The sequence below is a fragment of the Indicator indicator genome, chromosome 16 (assembly GCF_027791375.1).
Source record: "Indicator indicator isolate 239-I01 chromosome 16, UM_Iind_1.1, whole genome shotgun sequence".
Classification (NCBI taxonomy): domain Eukaryota; kingdom Metazoa; phylum Chordata; class Aves; order Piciformes; family Indicatoridae; genus Indicator; species Indicator indicator.
Genome location: NC_072025.1, coordinates 1,261,724 through 1,281,806, shown reverse-complemented (window position 1 = coordinate 1,281,806; position 20,083 = coordinate 1,261,724). Strand labels below are relative to the sequence as shown.

At 53.2% G+C, this 20,083-nt stretch overlaps 1 protein-coding gene across 1 annotated transcript in view; it reads left to right on the top strand.

Moving 5' to 3' along the window:
• The window catches only part of MYO9A (myosin IXA), a 189,488-nt gene that overhangs the window by 146,283 nt on the left and 23,122 nt on the right, over positions 1 to 20,083 (top strand). Inside the window, exons 24-30 of the mRNA XM_054388264.1 lie at positions 10 to 320; positions 1,838 to 3,463; positions 6,529 to 6,610; positions 7,835 to 8,053; positions 15,127 to 15,239; positions 16,123 to 16,280; positions 18,436 to 18,659. Coding sequence (XP_054244239.1) covers positions 10 to 320; positions 1,838 to 3,463; positions 6,529 to 6,610; positions 7,835 to 8,053; positions 15,127 to 15,239; positions 16,123 to 16,280; positions 18,436 to 18,659 — 2,733 coding nt within the window. The remainder of the gene's footprint in view (positions 1 to 9; positions 321 to 1,837; positions 3,464 to 6,528; positions 6,611 to 7,834; positions 8,054 to 15,126; positions 15,240 to 16,122; positions 16,281 to 18,435; positions 18,660 to 20,083) is intronic.

Genomic DNA, 20,083 nt, shown 5'->3' with positions numbered 1-20,083 from the left:
TGTTTGCAGAGGTTTTGGCGGAGCTACCGGAGCCGAAAGGAAGGGGAACCCCCCCCAGACCCTCTTGTGCTGGGCAAAGCTGCCGTGGTGCTGCAGAGCCACTGGCGTGGCTTCCTGGAGAGGAGGAGGTTCCTGCAGAAGCAGCTGGCTGCCCACTTGATCCAGAGCTGCTGGCGGGAGCACCGCAGGCGCCGCCATGCCGCCGCCAGCGCCATCCAGGCAGCCTGGCGAGGGCACCGCACCAGGCTCCGCTACGCCGCCGGCAGGGCCACGCTCATCGGCCTGCAGGCAGCCTGCAGGGGGTACCTGGCACGACAGAGGTAATGCTCTCAGACTCCACAGAGGCACCACTTGGTGGGGGCCACAGTGTGAAAAGGACATGGAGGGGCTGGAGCGTGGCCAGAGAAAGCAGTAAGGGTGGTGAGGGGGTTGGAGGGCTGAGGGAGCTGGGGGTGTTCAGCCTGGAGAAGGGGAGGCTAAGGGGGAGACTTCTTTGCTCTCTACAGCTCTCTGAAAGGAGTTTGGAGCCAGGTGAGGTCGGGCTCTTCTCCCAAGTAACTAAGAGAGGAAATGAGCTTAGGTTGTGCCAGGGGAGGGTTAGGTTGGAGAGCAAGAAAAGATTTCTTTGCTGCCAGAGTGGTCAGGGATTGGAAGAGGCTGCCCAGGGAGGTGGTGGAGTCCCCATCCCTGGAGGTGTTCACGAGATGTGTGGCCATGGCACTTCAGGGTCTAGTTTAGTGGTCGTGGTAGCTGGGTTGAGGTTTGACTCGATGACCTCAGAGTTCTTTTCCAACCTTAATGGTTCCCTGATTCTGATGGTGCTGGTTGAGGAGGGAGGTGATTGGTGGCAGCTGGGGCACTGCTCAGGCTGCAGTGACTTACAGAGGATGGTGTCCTTTTCCTGGGATCCCTGACCCTTCCCCGACCTGCCCTGATCCTTCATTGGTCCACACTTTCTAGCAAAGGCGTTGATTTAGCTGCCTGCCCTACTCCTGGAATAAGCAGAGCCTATTTCAGGCTGGAGCACGTAGACAGCAGAAAGCCCAGGCCAGAAATACCCACGAGGGCTTTCCCCCCCCCGGCAGCAGCACCACTTTAAGCAGCCTATTTTTAACTCCGATTGCCTCAGTGCCCTGCTCGCTGCCTCGCAGCCACACGAGGTACTGGAGCCAGCTGCTGCCAAGGGGAGAGGGTTTCCAGCCATGTCTTCTCCTGCTGGCCACGGGGCACCTCTCAGTTCCTTCTCCAGAGGCACTGCCTGCAAGATGTGGAGCACTTTGACATAGAGGGGGAAGATTTGGGAGCTGCAAAGAGCTCTTGGCGTGGGGCACAAGTCCCTGCTTGTTGTGCCAGAGGCATCCCAGGCAGGGAGGTGAAGATGGAGAAGCTGAGGGAGTGCAGTGGGTTAAGATCTCCTGGTTCCATCAGCTTACAAACAAACTAGACCAGGAATGGAGGGGAGCTGCTGCCCTCAGCATGAGAGGAGCTCTCAGGTGTGTTGGGGCAGTCCTTGAGGAGGACAGATGGCATAAGAAGAGGTCAAAAACTGAACGTGCACAAGGAGGGTTGCTTGGAGATAACGATGGTGGTGAGGGGGTGGTGGTGGTTGGGAGGTGGTGGTTGTGGCAATGAGGTGGTGGTGATGGTGGTGGCTGTGAGGTGGTGATGGTGGCAGTGAGGTGGCAATGGCAGTAGTGAGGTGGTGATGGTGGCAGGGAGGTGGTGATAGTGGCGGTGAGGTGGTGATGGTGGCGGTGATGAGATGGCAGCAGTGCGGTGCCTTGAAGGAATGTGTGTGGGCACAGGGCACCATGGCTGCTTGTCTGCTGTCTTGCAGGTTTAGAGCTTTGAAAGAGCAGCGATTAAAAGAGGTGCAGCTGGAGAACGGCCTGGCAGGTAGAGACGAGGATGGACTGGAGGTAGATGCTGCTCTGGAGATCAGGGGCTCTGACCCATCCCAGTGGGAGGACAGCTCGTTTGAAGAGCGAGTGAGAGCTGTGGAGGAGCACAAGTCCCTGATGGAGAACAGCCGAGTGAATCACCTGGAGCCCCTGGACGCCACTGCAGACCTCCTGTACCCAAGGCACGAGAGAGCCAGCAGCCAGAGCGGGATGGACACCGAGGAGGAGATCACTGTGAGGGAGAGGCCGAAGTCGCTGGAGGACCTCAACCAGAAGAGAGTGGTTCGTGCGAAAAGGGAGAGCCGGAGGATGCGAGAGCTGGAGCAGGCCAAGTTCAGCCTGGAGCTGCTGAAGGTGCGCTCCACAGGGGGCATGTCCCCTTCGGAGGAGCGGCGCTGGTCCACCGAGCTGCTGCCTGAGGCACTGCATTCCCCTCAGGGAACCCCCGAGAGTGAGAGCTCTCAAGGGAGCTTTGAGATGTTAAGCTGTGAAGATCCCCCAAGTAACAAACTCATTTCCTTGCTTTCAGAGGAGCCAGAGGCGCAGTCCTTGCCCGCTGACTCTTTACCTAGCAGTCCCCAGGCCCACCTGCAGGAGAGGTCTTTCTGTGCAGCAGATGTCAACAGCGGTTTGCCTGCTTGCAGAAGGATGCCCTCAGACTTGGAGGTGGCTGATGTGCTCCCTGGGAGGGAGCGCGTGGTTGGGGACCCTCAGAATGCTGCCCACAAGGCACATGCAAAGGAAGCCTTCCTCTCCAGCAACCTGCCTACCTTCTACATCCCACCACAAGACAAGGTGAAGCTGGTGGAGGATAGCTTGAGGAAGAGAGCAGCAGAACGAGAGGAGAGGACACTTACGTGCTCTGAGGTCAGGAACGACTCTGAGCCAGGCCGGGGCAGAGCCTTGGGAGAGGAGGAAGAGAAGTCCTCCAAGGGAAGAGAGGAGCGTGGGGCAGCAACTGCAGCACACTCCCCAGACTCTGTCATCAGGAGACTGGAAAAGCTCAATGTGGAGAAGGAGGAACGGCAGAAGCAGCTCCAGCTGCAGAACGAGAGGGAGATGATGGAGCAGATCCGACAGCAGAAGGAAATTCTGGAGAGACAGCGAAAAGCCTTCGAGCAGCAGGGGAAGGTGGAGGCTTTGCAGAGCAGACTGAAGGAGCCCTCCCTCAAACCAACCAAAAAAACAGACGGTCGGCCGCAGTCGGTCCTCATCCTGCACCCCCAGAGCAGAGGGGAGCACAGCCCCACCACAGGTATGAGCCCAACCTCAGCAGTAGACATCAAAGGTCTGACTGTTGGGAGCAGGGGCATCTCTCCAGCCCACAGTGCCCCCAAGGACAGACCTGTCAGCATGTTCATGGAGCGAAGAGAAGGGCAGGCGGGGGCGGTGCCAGAACCTCGGTACCATTCCAGACCAGCTCTGGATCCCAAGGACCTCCCAGGCAGCCACTTCTCGAAGGCAGAGTGGATCCGGCAGCCCCGGGTGCCCAACCAGGCCAGCGAGGACACAAGGGCAGGAGCTATGTTCTTCACACCTAAGGACAATCCCTTCGGCCTTCAGTGAGTAAAGCCTGGGGACTGGCACCAGGGCCTGGCACTGGGGGCTTTCACCAGGGGCTTTCTCTCTTGGCTTTCTCCATGGTCTTTCTCTGTGGACTCTCTGTGGGCCTTCTCTATTGGCTTTCTCTGTGATCTCTCTCTGTGGACACTCTCTGTTGGCTTTCTCTGGGGACTCTCTGTGGGTTCTCTCTATTGGTTTTCTCCATGATCTTTCTCTGTGGACTCTCTCTGTGAGCTTTCTCTGTGGCCTTTCATAGAATCATAGAATCGTCAGAGTTGGAAGGGACCTCAAGCATCATTGAGTTCCAACCCCCTGCCATGGGCAGGGACACCTCACACCACAGCAGGTTGCTCACAGCCACATCCAGCCTGGCTGCAAAAACCTCCAGGGATGAGGCTTCCACCACCTCCCTGGGCAACCTCTGCCAGTTTCTCACCACCCTCCTGGGGAAGAATTTCTTCCTAACGTTCAATCTGAATCTCCCCACTTCTAGTTTTGCCCCAGTCCTATCACTCCCTGACACCCTCAAAAGTCCCTCCCCAGCTTTCTTGGAGCCCCCTTCAGGTCCTGGAAGGCCACAAGAAGGTCTCCTGGGAGCCTTCTCTTCTCCAGACTGAATAGCCCCAACTCTCTGTCTGTCCTCATAGGAGAGGTTGGCTCTGTTGGCTTTCTCCTTGGTCTTTCTCTGTAGGATTTCTCTATTGGTTCTCTCCATGGTCTTTCTCTCTGGGCTTTCTCTATTGGCTTTCTCAATGGTCTTTCTCTGTAGGCTCTCTTTCATAGAATCATAGAATTGTTAGGGTTGGAAGGAACCTTGAGGATCATCAAGTTCCAACCCCCCTGCCATGGACAGAGATACCTCACACTAGAGCAGGTTGCTCAGAGCCGCATCCAGCCTGGCCTTAAAAATCTCCAGGGCTTGCTTTCTTGGCTTTCTACATGGTCTTCCTCTCTGGGCTTCACTGACTTTCTTCATGGTCTTTGTGGGCTGTCTCTCTTGGCTTTCTCCATGGTCTCTCTCTGTGATCTTTCTCTGTGGGCTTTCTCTCTTGGTTTTCTCCGTGGTCTTCCTCTCTGGACTTCCTCCATGGGTTTTCTTTGTGAACTTTCTCTGTGGATTTTTTGTTCTACTAGAGACCATTTTACATAAATGGTCCAGAAGGTTGTTTCTGGGGATCATACCAAACCCTCAGCAACATGAGACAGTTTTATTGGTCTTATAGCAAGGAATGGGCAGAGATCAGAGGAAAAGGAGAAGGAGCTGGAGATGTGATTTGTCAGTCTCTTATGTAAGGCAGGAGAGATAATCACAGATATTAACAGGTGAAGGGAGTTAAGAGCAGGAGATCTGACCCTCTTTCCCTTACCCTGCAGGCACAGTGAGAATTTATTCTCAAGGTAAGAGATGAGGAAAATAGCCTTGGGGTTTTTGGGTGGTCAGTGTCCATGAGCAGGTAAGGCAGGAAACACGAGGCTGAGCAGTTGTTCAACACCACCACATTGCTTGATGAGCTGCTCCAGCATGGGGTCTGGACACCCCAGACAGACCTTGGCACAGCACTCTGTGTCTGATGCCTTGCCTAAGTTTGCAGACAAAAGGACATAAGCGCCCCGCAGATCCTGCTGCTCCCTTGCCAAGGCAAAAGCTACCAGTGAATGGTTGCCACTGATGAAGCACCTCCAGGTGTCTTGTGGTTCACAGGAGCACACAATGCCAGGTTGGGAGGGACTCCAAGGATCATCAGGTCCAACCTTTCTAGCTGATGGTGTAGTTGAGATGAGCTGGCCCAGCACCTTGTCAAGAATTGCCCACTGTAGGGGACTCCACTGCTTCCCCTGGAAGAGGATTCCAATGTCCAGCTGTTCTTCTGGAGTCCAGTCAGAACCTCCCCAGCAGTAACCTGTCCCCATCAGCCCTTGTCTTTGCCATGGGACTCCTTGGACAAAGGGAGTCTCCATCCTCCTGGTGGCCAACATTGGTGCACTGGTCCATGTGGCACTGTGACAGGAGGAGATTCCTCTTTAATTTGTGCAGGTTCCTTAACCCAGCCCAGACACAGGGGCTGGGGGAAGGGAGCAGTCAGTCACATCTCAGCCCTTTGCCCCTCAAGAGAATCAGCAGCAGCAGTTTATTCAGAACTGCTGGAGCAGGTCCAGGTGAAGCCACAAAGATGATCAGAGGGCTGGGGACCTCCCCTATGGGGACAGGCTGAGAGAGTTGGGGCTCTTCAGCCTGGGGAAGGCTCCAGGGAGACCTTAGAGCAACCTTCAGTACGGTGTCAGTTGGTGACAAAGAGCCCAGGAGCTAGTAGTGGTCCCTGGCAGCCCAGCAGGCAGCTGTGTGCTGAGCTGCATCCAGAGCAGGGAGAGCAGCAGCACAGGGAGGGGATTCTGCCCCTCTGCCCTGCTCTGCTCTGCTCAGACCCCACCTGCAGCACTGCCTCCAGCTCTGGTGTCCCCAACACAAGAAGGAGCTGGAGCTGCTGGAGAGGGTCCAGAGGAGGCCACGAAGATGATCAGGGGGCTGTAGAACCTCCCCGGTGGGGCCAGGTTGGGAGAGTTGGGGCTGTTCAGCCTGGAGAAAAGGCCTCAGGGAGACCTTAGATCAGCCTTCCAGTGCCTGAAGGGCTCCAGGAGAGCTGGGGAGGGACTTTTGCCAACAGCTGGGAGTGCCAGGACCAGGGACAATGGCTTTGAGCTGGGAGAGGGGAGATGGAGAGTGGAGATGAGGAAGAAATTGTTGGCAGTGAGGGTGGGGAGACTGGCACAGGTTGCCCAGGGAGGCTGTGGCTGCACCTTGCCTGGAGGTGCTCAAGGCCAGGTTGGATGAGCAACTTGGTCTAGTGGGAGGGGTCCCTGCCCATGGCAGGGGGGTTGGAACTGGATGATCTTGAAGGTCTCTTCAAACCCAACCCATTCTCTGAATCTATGAATTTTCCTTGGTAAACAGCTCCTGCCCTCTGACCCTCTCAGAGTCACCTGGGATGCTTTCATTGGTGAGCACTGCCCAAAAGCACTGCAGAAACCTGGGGTGGACTCCACATCTCTGTGCTTTATGTTTCAGCAGAGAAGCAAATCACCAATGCCTGCCCAAGGGGGAGCCAGCTAGGAAGCCATTCAAGATGCCAGGGTCTGGCAGAGGAGAGGTAAGTTGTGGCTGCCTTTGTTTTCTCATTTAATTGAACAGCCTTGGGGGAGGAAACATTTTTTTTGCTAGTTTTCCCTCAAAAGCTTCCAAGAAGTGCAGCCTAAAGCACAAGGGCTGCTTGACAGGGGGCTAGGCTGGTATGGCAACCTTCACCTCAGAGAAGTTTGTAAACTCAACCTTCTCTTTAGAATGAAAAGCCCCCATGCCATGAGTCATGATGGCAAACACTGTCCACCACAGTCTTGTCTTGGTTTGGTCCCAGTGTCTGTTTGAGTAACATCCATGGCTGTCCATCCTCACCCTGCTGCTTTCAGTTTGGCTTCTCCTGGTCCTCTGTTTTTGTTGTGTGTGCCAGACAGAACCCAGTGTCCCCTCCCTGGGGGCTGCAGTGTCACAGAATTACAGAACTGTCAGGGTTGGAAACAACCTCAAGGATCATTGAGTTCCACCCCCCTGCCATGGGCAGGGACACCTCACACCACAGCAGGTTGCTCAGAGCCTCATCCAGCCTGGCCTTAAAAACCTCCAGGGATGAGGCTTCCACCACCTCCCTGGGCAACCTGTTGCAGTCTCTCACCACCCTCATGGGGCAGAGTTTCTTCCTAACATCCAATCTCAATCTCCCCACTTCTAGTTTTGCTCCATCCCCCCCAGTCCTGTCACTCCCTGACACCCTCAAAAGTCCCTCCCCAGCTTTCTTGTAGCCTCCTTCAGATACTGGAAGGCCACAAGAAGGTCTCCTTGGAGCCTTCTCCTCTCCAGACTGCACAACCCCAACTCTCTCAGTCTGTCCTCATAGCAGAGCAGCTCCAGCCCTCTGCTCATCCTTGTGGCCCTTCTCTGGACACATTCTGGATCCCTCTTGCATTAGGTCCCTCAGGTGTTCCCAAGGCAGGTAAACAATGAGTGTTTTCCACCCCTAAAAACCTGTCCCTACAGTGGTGAGAGGCACCATGGACCTCCAGATCCTTCCTTGTAATAGAGGCTCCAGAACTTGCCCCAGTGCTCCAGGTGGGCTCTCAGGAGAGCTGTGAGGTGTGACTCAGGGACGGTGCCAGAGCTACGCCAATGATGCCACCACCTGGCTTAGAATCTCCTGGGGATTTGTTTTGTTATTTCGTTTTGGGTTTTGGTCATTGTTTTTTTTTATTATTATTTTCACATCCCTCCCCCCCTTTTTGTTTGTTTGCTTTGCTTTGTTTTGTTCTATCCTTTGGTCAAGCAGGTGCCCAGACCGACCCATAAAAAGAAAGCTCGCATGGCGCGGACGCGCTCCGATTTCTTGACTAGAGGAGGTTCTTGTGCTGATGGGGAGGGGGACACGGAGGAAGAGGATTACCATGCCAATTTTGAGTTCCTTCTCTCCTCTGACCAACCTCCTCAGCCCCAGGCCCTGCCTGCAGCCCGGCTGGGGCAGGCCTGTTACAGTGACTCCGAAATGGTAATTTGGTTTTCGGTTTGGTTTTCTTTGGTTTTCGAGGCGGTGAGGGAAATGAGACCCAGGGAGAGCCTTTCTCTGCTAACCTTAGCTGCACTCATCCCTCCCACTGCTTCTTCTCCCCACTTCCTAGGGTGCTCTAGAGGGGTAGACTCAGTGAACACAGCAGGAATGGATGCAAAATGGGGAAATTGTTGCTATTTCCTGGCTCTGTGTCCAGAGCTTACCTGGAGCCTTGCAACCTGTGTTGCACAGCTGCCTGGATTTTTACTTTAACTTCAGTGGAATCCTTTTGCCATCTCCTGGCTCCTAGGGAGGGCAGTCCAGGAGTGGAGAATTCAGATGTGGCCAATGTGGCCTCTCCCCCACCCCCTGCAGCCCAATTTTTCCTAAAACTGTATCAGAAATATTCTCAGTAGTAGAAAAAGGAAAGCTTCAACTCACAGTGTGCTCAGCTGAGATGCTGAGGTGATGGAGAAGCTGCAGGAGATACTTAACCATCATCTCCTGAGGCAGGGCGTTTGCACCCAGGTCAGGGCACCCTAGCTATCAATGCAGGCTAGGGGGTGACGAGATTGAGAGCAGCCCTGCAGAGAAGGACTTGGGAGTGCTGGTGGCAGAGAAGCTGGCCAGGAGCCAGCATTGGCCTTCTGGGCTGCCAGTGCCCATTGCCAGAGATGGAGAGAGAGGATCCTGCCCCTCTGCTCTGCAGCAGCCCAGTGATCCACACACATCAGGGTTGGATGAGGCCTTGAGCAGCCTGGGCTGGTGGGAGGTGTCCCTGCCCATGGCAGGGGGGTTGGAACTGGCTGACCTTTAAGGTCCCTTCCAACCTGAGTCTATGATAAAAAAGATTAAAAGAGATATGGTCCAAAAAGCAACAGATAGCAAAAGAAAATGGCATAAATCCTGCACCTCCTGGCACTTTTGACTCAGCCCCAGATGATTATTCAGCCCTCATTCAGTGGCTTAGTGAAGGCCAAACTGTGTCAGGTGGGCAATAAAAACACAGTGAGGGTGAAAAGTGGAGTTTGAAACCCCAACCCACCTTAGTGTCAGGTACAGTAACAGCTGTCCCTTGGCAGGTCCATGGGCTGCAGGAGTGTGATAGGTGAGCTCATGCTGCTGAGTGTTTGCATCCCAGGCTTAATCTCCTGCCTGGATAAGCTGCTTTTGGAAAATCACAATGCAGGAGGTTTCAGGAGCAGAAGAGGCCAACAGCTTCCAGCTCACTCCTGGTTTTTATTCCTGAGGTGGTGGAGATGTTCCTGTAGAAGTGTGGCTAAACACCAGGGCTTGTCTCCTGCCATAAGAGCTCAGGTTGGGCATGCAGTGGAGCTGCTCCTCTGTTCCAGCTCCAGAGCTGGATGTGGAGCTGAGAATAAAACCCAAAGCAGGCCACAGTCAGGGATTTAGTGTCTGCTGCAGCCTGCCCATGGCTCTGGCAAACATCTCATGCAATCCTAAAATCTGCTTTGCCAAGTGAGGCAGGTGGCCAAGGAGGGCTTTTGGTGACTTTTCTGTTAGCTGCTTTTATTCTAAAGGGTATTTTTTTTTTCCCAGGATCATTTCCTTGCTGGAAGAGGGCAGAGATTTACAAATTCCATGAATTTTTAAGGTTGCCTTTTATGAATTTCCAGGGGTTCTGAGCCAAGAATACTCAAAACCTGGTTGAAAGACACATGGAGCCTCTTGGCTGCATCCTGGTGCTTCTCCCTGCTCATAGACGAGGGAAAGGGAGGATTTTGGGTAGCAGAAGGAGGTGAGGGGGCTGCTCCACACCTGGAGTGCCAGGCTGTGTTCCTGCAGGGTACCCCCTGGCAAAGGTTTAGAGGGTTTTTAGCTGTAGAAATCCGTCCTGCTGGTCTAGTGCTCAGCAAGCTCCAGCCCTGGGAGCGACCTGGCTTGTTCCACTCTTTGGAAATGCTGCTTTGGGCTCTGCTCACCTGGCTTAGCAGCTCTCCCTGCATGCAAGTAGCAGTAGGTGCCAACTGTCTCTTCTCTCCTGTATCCCTCCTTCTCCTCTGCTCTCCATCACTGGCTCCAGCTGGTGGTGGCACCTTGACCCCTTGTGTGGTTGAGTTCTGCTTCCTAGCTTCCTGGTGTGCTCAGGGTTGCCTCCACCTCTGTGTATCCTGCCAGAGTCTGCTGTGTTTCCATCTGTGTTCTGTACTGCAGGTTTGTGAGCAGCCCTTTGACTTGGGGCTTTTCTGGGTCAGAATCGCCACGAGAGGCTAAACTTAGAGCCTGTTTATTGGTATTGATTAGCAGAGCCCAGCTGGGTGTTGCAGATGATGGAGCAGCCCATGGCAGAGTAATTCTGGTTCATGTCAGGCTGGGCACAAGCTCAAGCTAGGATGATGTCTGTGTGGAGACATTTGTTGTGACTTGTGATGTGCACATGAAGCCTAACCAGGCAGCTGCCACCCAGGGGCTGGTTTGCATGCTGGTGAGTGTCTTAATCACACAGCTCCAGCCCCCAGCTATGACTGTCCCCAAAAAAGCCTCTTTGAACATGCTGCTCAGCAGCCAAGGGCTGATGGATAGACCAAGGAGAGGTCAGGTGAGACCTTGTGAAGCTAGGTGTGTGTTGGCTCACCAGCTACACTGGCATGAACCTGACTGCCCTGCCTGTTGGTTTCTTGACTGCCAGGTCAGTGATGGTCCTAGCACCAGCTGGTAAGTAGAGGTCCACCAGAAACTAATGCTCCTGACTTAAGTCTGGAGTATCCCAGAGCAGCAAAGACCAACAGCACCTTCCAGCCAGAGCTGAAAGCCAAGGTGCACCAGCCTGTGAGGTGGCTGCTGGAGATACAGTTGACTCCAAGATGCCTAAAGGGTTTCCTGCCAAGGCCAAGCCTTCAAAGGCTAGTGAGTACCTGAGAATTTGAACCTACCTTGTGATGAGACAAGAGGGAGGAGCAGCTGCTGGCTGTGGTCAGCCCATACTAAGAGCCCTTCTGATTTGCACCTTAGCTTGTGTGAGATAAATGGAAAGCCCTGGTTAGAGAAACCACAGCAGAAACACCTTCTGAATTCATCCTCCTCAGCAGAATCAGAGAATCAGTCAGGGCTGGAAGGGACCACAAGGATCAGCCAGTTCCAACCCCCCTGCCATGGGCAGGGACACCTCACACCAGATCAGGCTGGCCAGAGCCTCATCCAGCCTGGCTGCAAACACCTCCAGGGATGGGGCCTCAAACACCTCCCTGGACAACCCATTCCAGGCTCTCACCACTCTCACGGGGAAGAACTTCTTCCTTATGTCCAGTCTGAATCTCCCCACTTCCAGCTTTGTTCCCTTCTGCCCAGTCCTATCACTCCCTACAAAGTCCCTCCCCAGCTTTCTTGTAGCCCCCTTCAGATACTGGAAGGCCACAAGAAGGTCGCCACAGAGCCTTCTTTTGTCCAGACTGAACAGCCCCAACTCTCTCAGGCTGTCCTCATAGGAGAGCAGCTCCAGCCCTCTGATCATCCTCAGGGCCCTTCTCTGGACACCTTCCAGCATGTCCAGCACCTTCTGAATTCATCCTCCTTTGGCAGAGGCTCTGACAGAGAGGGCCTGGGTAACAAAGCAGGCGCTTTGCTGCAGCCTGCATGCCAGAGCCACAAACTGGCAAGCATGAGTGCAAGGGTCTGTCACCAGCTGATCCCAAGCATGCCTGAAGAGCCAGCAGTGAAAGAAGATCTCTTGCCCTTGTGCTTCAGGAAGCTCCTCAGTGCAGCCTCTAGCACTGCTGCCTGCTGGGGCCAGGCCTTTGGCCATAGTTCTCACATGTCAGCATGGCGGAGGGGAGCACAAGTTCCTCTTTCAGAGGAAAAATATTTGGTCCCCTCTTCACAAGAAGGGACAACTACAGACCCTCACCCACAGGTGATGTTTTGTGGTGTCCTCTGCCTGGACATTTGAGAAGATTTCCTAACCAGACAAGAACCTTCCCCTTCAGAGCTTCTTGGAGGAATCCCTCAAAGAGAAGGCTCTCACACCAAAAATACCTTTTGGTCTTACTTTCAGAAGCTGGAGAGGTTGCTGTGATAGCAGCAGAGGAAAGGCTTAGTGATAGTAGGTCCAGAAGGGGCAGAGTGGAGCAAGGTGATGATGGCAATGGCAGAACATCCTTCTGCTAGTTTTGGTGATAGCAGTGGTGGAACAGCTTCAAAGAGTGCCTCAGGTTGGAAGGGATCCTCAGAGGCCCTAACACCTCTGCACTCAGCAGGGAAACCTCCAACTAGAGCAGGCTGCCCAGGGCCACAGCCAGTCTGATCTTGAATGTCTCCAGGACTGGATCCTCAACCACATCCTTGGGCAGCCTGTTCCAGTGTCTCACCACTCTCATTGTGCAGAACTCCCCCCTGATGTCCAACCTCACTCTGCCCTGCTCCAGCTTCAAACCATTGTCACTACAACCCCTTCTAAACAGTCCCTTCCTGGAGGTTCCCTTTTGATATTGAAATGCAGCTCTAAGGTCTCCCTGGAGCCTTTTATTCTCCAGGCTGAACAGCCCCAACTCTCCCAGCCTGTCTTCATGGGAGAAGTTATCCAGCCCTCTGATCACTTTTGTGTCCCTCCTTAGGACCCTCTCCATCTCTTCTGTGTTGGGTTCTCAGAGTTGTACACAGCACTTCAGGTGAGGGCTCCCCAGAGCAGAGCAGAGGGGCAGAGTCCCCTCTCTCAACCTGCTGGCCACACTGCTTTTGATACATGCCAGGATGCATCAGAACATCCCTCTTCCATTTTCCCCTCAGAGAGGGGTGGTGACAGCAACGGTAGATCATCCTTCTCCCCTTGTTGCCCAAACAGTGCATTCCCTAAGTGATCAGCCCCTAAATGGCAGAGCCACAGGAGCAAGAAAACCTTTTGATGGTCAGGCAGCATCTCCCTTTCCCACTGGCGATTTTGCTTCCTGTGCTGCCATCTCCTGGCTCCTAGGGAGGGCAGTCCAGGAGTGGAGAATTCAGGTGTGGCCAATGTGGCCTCTCCCCCACCCCCTGCAGCCCAATTTTTTTCTAAAACGGTATCAGAAATATTCTCAGTAGTAGAAAAAGGAAAGCTTCAACTCACAGTGTGCTCAGCTGAGGTGCTGAGGTGATGGAGAAGCTGCAGGAGATACTTAACCATCATCTCCTGAGGCAGGGCGATTGCACCCAGGTCAGGGCACCCTAGCTATCAATGCAGGCTAGGGGGTGATGAGATTGAGAGCAGCCCTGCAGAGAAGGACTTGGGAGTGCTGGTGGAAGAGAAGCTGCCCATTGCCAGAGATGGAGAGAGAGGATCCTGCCCCTCTGCTCTGCTCTGAGGAGGCCTCACCTGCAGTGATGTATCCAGCTCTGGAGCCCTCAAGACAAGAGAGACATGGACCTGATGGAGAGGGTCCAGAGGAGGCCACAAAGATGAGCAGAGGGCTGGAGAACCTCTGCTGTGGGGCCAAGCTGGAGAGGGAAAGGCTCCAGGGAGACCTTAGAGCTGCATTCAATATCTAAAAGGGACCTCCAGGAAGGCTGGGGAGGGACTGTTTAGAAGGGCTTGGAGTGATAGGGCAAGGGGCAATGGTTTGAAACTGGAGCAGGGGAGATTTAGGTTGGGGATCAGGAAGGAGTTCTGCACAGTGGGGTGTGGGAGACCCTGGAACAGGCTGTCCTGGGATGTGGTTGAGGTCCCATCCCTGGAGACATTCAAGATCAGACTTGATGTGGCCCTGGGCAGCCTGCTCTAGTTGGAAATTTCCCTGCTGATTGCAGGGGGTTGGACAAGATGACTTTTGAGGGTCCCTGCCAACCCAATGCAATCTGTGAGTCCTTCCATGCAGCCTCAGTCCTGGCTTTCCTCTTGTCACAGATCTCTTCTCCAAGAGTCCAGTTCTGAAACCACAGCTGCACTGGGAAAACAAACAAATAAACAAACAAACAAACAAATGCTGGTTTTTAATACAGCAAGATAATTTCTGGACTTTTTCATGGAATATCCTTTTGGTTTTAATTGATGCAAATTCATTCTGCCTTTAAAAATGATCCCAGGGCACTTGAAGTGGTGGTGAAAGCTAAATCCATTGCATGAAAGCTGCAACACCTTTTACACATAGGATCACAGAACTGTCAGGGTTGGAAGGCACCTCAAGGCTCAGCCAGTCCCAACCCCCCTGCCATGGGCAGGGACACCTCACACCACAGCAGGTTGCTCACAGCCACCTCCAGCCTGGCTGCAAAAACCTCCAGGGATGAGGCTTCCACCACCTCCCTGGGCAACCTCTGCCAGTCTCTCACCACCCTCCTGGGGAAGAATTTCTTCCTAACATCCAATCTGAATCTCCCCACTTCTAGTTTTGCTCCATCCCCCCCCAGTCCTATCACTCCCTGACACCCTCAAAAGTCCCTCCCCAGCTTTCTTGTAGGCCCCTTCAGATACTGGAAGGCCACAAGGAGGTCTTGGAGCCTTCTCCTCTCCAGACTGAACTACTCCATCTCTCTCAGTTTGTCCTCATAGCAGAGCAGCTCCAGCCCTCTGCTCATCCTCATGGCCCTTCTCTGGACACAGAATGGACCTAAAAGTTCATTGTGACACATCCTTGGCACAAAGATTTTGATCTTCATTTCTCTAAAGTCCTCCACAAGAATGGGAGGAGGAAGCTCTGCTGGGCCAGCCCCATGTGGTTGAAGGTTTCTTCAGTGCTAGGAACACCACAAATCGCTTTGTTGTGGCTCTTACTGGGTGGAGAGCTTTGCTGCCCAGACCTAGATGGTGGAGCAGATGTGCATGCTGAGTGATGAGGACCTGTGGCTTGGTGCACACTGATCTTTATCATTGCTTGTTCAAGGAGAAAGAAGGTGAGATCTCGAATAGAGTCCTTAAGGTGGACCTCAAGACCATCACTGTAGAGTTGGAGTTGCCTTTCTTTTTTCGGAGGCATCAAACTATTGCTGTAGCTGTCGCTAGCTTGACAGAACTGCAGGTTTCCACCTGGAGGTGGCTAGAAACAGCTAGAAACAGCAGGTGGAATGTCTCAGTCTTGCTCTTAAGCAGTGAGCTGGCATCCCAGAGCTGTCTCCATTTCCAACTCTGCCCCCTTGGCTCGTTGCAGACGGTGCAGCGATTTGCCCCTGGGGAAGGCCAAACCAAGCTGCACAAAACCATGTCCCAGGGCGAGATCGGGAAGCTGGCGGCCACGCAGAAGAGCCTGGCTCCAGATGGGAGGTAAGAAACGTGGCTGGAGATGGGAGTCCAGTCCCTCCTCTGTGTTTCTTGCTCTCCCTCACCTTGCCCAACCATCCCAGTTCCTTTGGAGCTCCACCAGCCAAGGCCAGCATGCAGGGTTCTTGTCCCACCTCTCCTCCCTGACTGTGGACATGCCCAAGTAGAGAAGGTGTCCCCCTCATGTTATGGCAATGTTTTGATGACATGGGACAGACATCCCATCCCAAGCCACCCAACTGCATGCATGAACCTTGAGTTTCTTGTGTTTCCTGAGGACAGGTAGCCTGCTTGTTCTGGTTGGAGTTGAGTGGATTTAACTCTTCCTCAAGCAGCATGATGGGCCAAGAGATTTGGGTTATTTTTGGGAAGGACAGTTTCCTGGTTGGAATCATAGAATGGTTTGAGTTGAAAGGGGTCTTTAAGGGTCACCTAGTCCAACCCCCCTGCAGCCAGCAGGGACATCTGCAACTACAGCAGGTTGCTCAGAGCCCCAGACAACCTGACCTGCAATGGTTCCAGTGATGGGGCAGCTCCCACCTCTCTGGACAACCTGGGACAGGCTCTCACCACCCTCAGGGTCAAACATTTCTCCCTCTTTCAGTTCAAACCATCTTCCATTTTCCTGTCACCACAGGCCTGCTCAAAGTCTGTCCCCAGCTCTCTGATCACCCTTGAGGCACTCAAAGGCCACCAGAAGGTCTCCCTGGAGCCTTCTCTTCTCCAGGCTCAACGATCGCACCTCTCTCAGCCAGTCCCTGTTGGAGGGGAGCTGTATCCCTTGGATCATTTTTGTCTCCTCTTCAGGCCCCACTCCCAACAGGTTAACATCCTTGTGCTGAGGGCTTGGCACAATTAAGGCAGTTCCTCTTTCCATGATTTCTAGGCCTCAGCGAGCCAAGATGAGGTTCTGGGTGAAAGGAAAGCAAGGGGAGAAGAAGACCTCCCGGGAGAAGCTGGCTACCCAGTCTGAGCTGCTGGAGCTGTATGCTGAGCAAGAAGCCCCTGGCAGGGAGGTGATTTCTGGCTTGCAGCTTGGCGAAGGTGAGCGCTGGGGTGGCAAGGGGCCAGCAGGGAGCAGGGAGGTGACACTTGTGGGCAGGGCAGAGGGCACAGCCAGTGCACATCTGGCATTACCCTACAGCCACTCTATTCAGGTTTGAGCTGGAAAACAGCTCCAGACAGAAAGCATTTCATCCAAAGGAGTGAAATAAAACCACTGGCACAGAAGTGGAGGTTCCATCGGAATGCCAGTTACAAACATATACAAATGGTGTTCAGGGGAAAGTTTATATATACACAGTCAGAATCAGAGAATGGTCCAAGCCAGAAGGGACCTCCAGAGGTCATCCAGTCCAACCCCCTGCACTCAGCAGGGACATCCCCAGCTGGATCAGGTTGCCCAGGACCTTGTCCAGCCTCACCTTGAGTATCTCCAGGGATGGGACCTCAACCACCTCCCTGGGCAACCGTTGCAGTGTTCCACTAATCTTATGGTACAGAACTTGTTCCTCACATCCAATCTCAATCTGCTCTGCTCTAGTTTGAAGCCATTGTCCCTGGTCCTGTCCCTGCAGGCCTTTGCAAACAGTCCCTCTGCAGCCTTCCTGTAGCCCCTTCAGGTCCTGGCAGGCTGCTATGAGGTCTCCCTGAAGCCTCCTCCTCTCCAGGCTGAACACCCCCAGCTCCCTCAGCCTGGCCTCGTATCAGAGCTGCTCCAACCCCCTGAGCATTCTCGTGGCCTTCTCTGGATCCTCTCCATCAGGTCCAGGTCCTTCCTGTGTTGAGGGCTCCACACCTGCACACAGCACTCCAGGTACTAGTTCAGGCCTAGCTTCCCGGCTGAGTCCACCAGGCCAAGACCTCCCCTCACAACATTAGGCCTCAGTAGGCCCACAGCAGGGCAGCCCTCCCCAAAGCCTCCCAGCCCCCACACTGGCTGGGCACACTAGGCCCAGCTGTGCAGCAAGAAGAGAGCTTGCCAAGAAAGGGCACAGCCCCCCATGAACCAAAGAGGGAGCAGAGAGGAGGGAGAAAGAGACAGAAGGGGCTGTGAGCTCTGCTTATAGAGGGATTGCAGGATTATGGGATGGAATAACAAATTAAACAATCTCCTGTCCCCACCCTCTGGGATGCACTGGCCCAGCCTCTGGGATTTTGTGTCTCTGGAGGACTTTTATCTCTATGGTAGTATACTTAGTCCTTAACCTCTAACACACACAGAGGGCTTGGGTGAAGGTCCAGCAGTTAGTCCTTAACCTCTAACACACACAGAGGGCTTGGGTGAAGGTCCAGCAGTTAGTCCTTAACCTCTAACACACACAGGGCTTGGGTGAAGGTCCAGCAGTGAGGGAGGTTGGCTGATCTCTAGGGTGTGGGAGGACTGTGATGGCCTGGCCCAGCTGGGGATGCTGGGGAATAACGGGTTGAGAAGCTGCATGGATCCCATGTCCTTGCTGCTTCATGGCTCTGCAATTCATGGACAGTGTCAGCCTGAAACAGTGGCATGTAGAGTAGAGGGTGGAATCCTAAGTGGATCTCAAGGAATTCCATGTGACTAATCCTGCCAGCAGCCATCTGGACATGGGCATGGACAGGTGTTTCCACTCATGATGGAGGAAGCCAAAGGGGAAATGACATCTAATCTGCCCTATGCACCACACAGTGCTTCCCTCCTCCACAGCTTTAGTCCCATGCTCATCTCCCTGCTTTAGTGGCAAAGTTACAGAATCTTAGAATCACAGAATGGATTGGAAGGGACCTTCAGGATCATCCAGTACCAACCCTCTGCCATGGGCAGAGAAAGTGTGGCTTTAGACAGCTGCTCAGATGTCCTTTCTCTGAAAGAAAAGTCATTTAGGGTTGTTTTGGGGGTTGTCTTTCGCATTTATAGACAGATTGGCATCTTTGAAGAGACCTGAACCCAGTTCCAAGTTATTCTGCTGGATCTAAGAAAGCATTTCATGGAATCACAGAATAGGTTGGGTTGGAAGGGATCATCCAGTTCCATTCATTCAAGATCATCCAGTTCCAACTGCCCAGGTTCCTCAAGACCTCATCCAGCTTGGCCTTGAATGCCTCCAGGGAGGGGACATCCACAACCTCCCTGGGCAAGCTGTTCCAGTGTCTTCCCCACCCTCACTGGAAAGAATTTCTTCCTGATTTTTCATCTGCTCTTCAATCTTTGTCCGCCCCCCAGAGCTGGGTCCCCACCACCTGACGCCACCGCGGAGCCCGGAGCTGTCGGGCCTGTCCCGCCGGGAGTTCAAGGAGAACAAGGAACCCTCTCCCAAGGTCAAGCGCAAGCGCAGCGTCAAGATCAGCAACGTGGCCCTGGAGCCTGTGCAGTGGCAGAACGACTCCCTGCAGATCATCACCAGCGCCAGCGACCTGAAGAGCATGGATGAGTTCCTCCTGAAGAAGGTAAATCCTGTCCTCGCTGCTCCAGGGAAGCCATCAGAGGGCACCTGGAGCCAAAATGATCCTGAGGGGCAGTGGTGGGTTGAAATTCCACACCCCCACAGCATAAAAGTGCCAGACCAGCTCAGCTGGAAAGCAAAGGAAGCTGCATTTACAAGCACAACTGCAATCTAGAAATAGGGAATGCAATGAATATGTACAAAATGTACAATATTTACAGATATGTACAGCTTATAAACAACACAAGAAAACCCCCCAACAGTTCCCTCTCCCTGCTCCCAACAGCTTCCCTCTCCCTGCTCCCTTCCCTCCTCTCCTGTACACAGGACAAGAGAAAGAAGAGCAGAGAGTAGTTTGTTAGTACTTAGCCACAACAAAGAAACACAGCCAAGGTCAGCAGCAGCTAAGCAAAAGCCAGATAGTATCTGCCAGAGCCAAGGAAGCCAGACTAGCTTTATGTTAGATGTCTGACCAATGGGATTATTTAGACCTTATCATTATTTCCCTTTTTACATCCAATGGTAATTTATTTACATTCTACTACTTTCTGTTCAAGAAACAGCCTGAAACTACCACAAGGACAGCAGTAGCAGTGCTGATAATCCCTCACCATGTGGTTGTTCTTCATGACCACAGCAGCTTTGCTGCTTCCAGTGCTTTGAGTTGCCCCTGCTGGCATCTGTCTTGGTCCAGAGGGGGAGAGAGCCTCTGTTCTATTCTGAACATTTCCCTGTTGTGAAATTAAAGGCACAAACGAGGCCAAATATCAAAAGCCAGGCTATTTATTAACAGAAAGAGAGAGAGAGAGGAAAAAATGGAGAAGGAGAGAGAGCAGGAGAGGAATTATATTACCACCCACCCACACCCCCCACGACAATTTAGGTCTGAAGAAGGTCCTGCTGCTTTAGCTTGGAGGAGATGTCATTCTTGTTGGCTTGTGCTGTCCTTAGCTGGAGGAGAGAAGGGAGAGATCCCAAAATCCAAGTCCCTCTCTGAGCAGCTTCCAACATGTGTATCTTCAGTAAAATGTCTTTTCTCTTCTCCAGGAGTTCTTGTTTTCTTCTTGCAGCAGGCAAAACTTAGGGCACAGCTTTGCTGGTGGTGGTGGTGGAGAGAGGGTTCCTGGACTGCTTCCAGGCTGCATGTTCACAGTGATGGTTTTTCTCTCTGTTTGAGTTGCTAAGGCTCAGTGTCTTTTATTCAGTTAATGGCAGCTCTGTGTGGTGGGTTGAAATTACTTCCCCAACTAATTTGGAGAATTACCCCCAAAAATAAATTTGCCAGACCAGCTCATCTGGAAGCAAATGAAGCTCTATTTACAAGCACACAAATCTAGAAATATGAAATGCAATGCAATGGATGTGTACAAAATATACAATATTTACATGTATTTACAATTTATAAACAACACAAGAACCCTCTTGGAC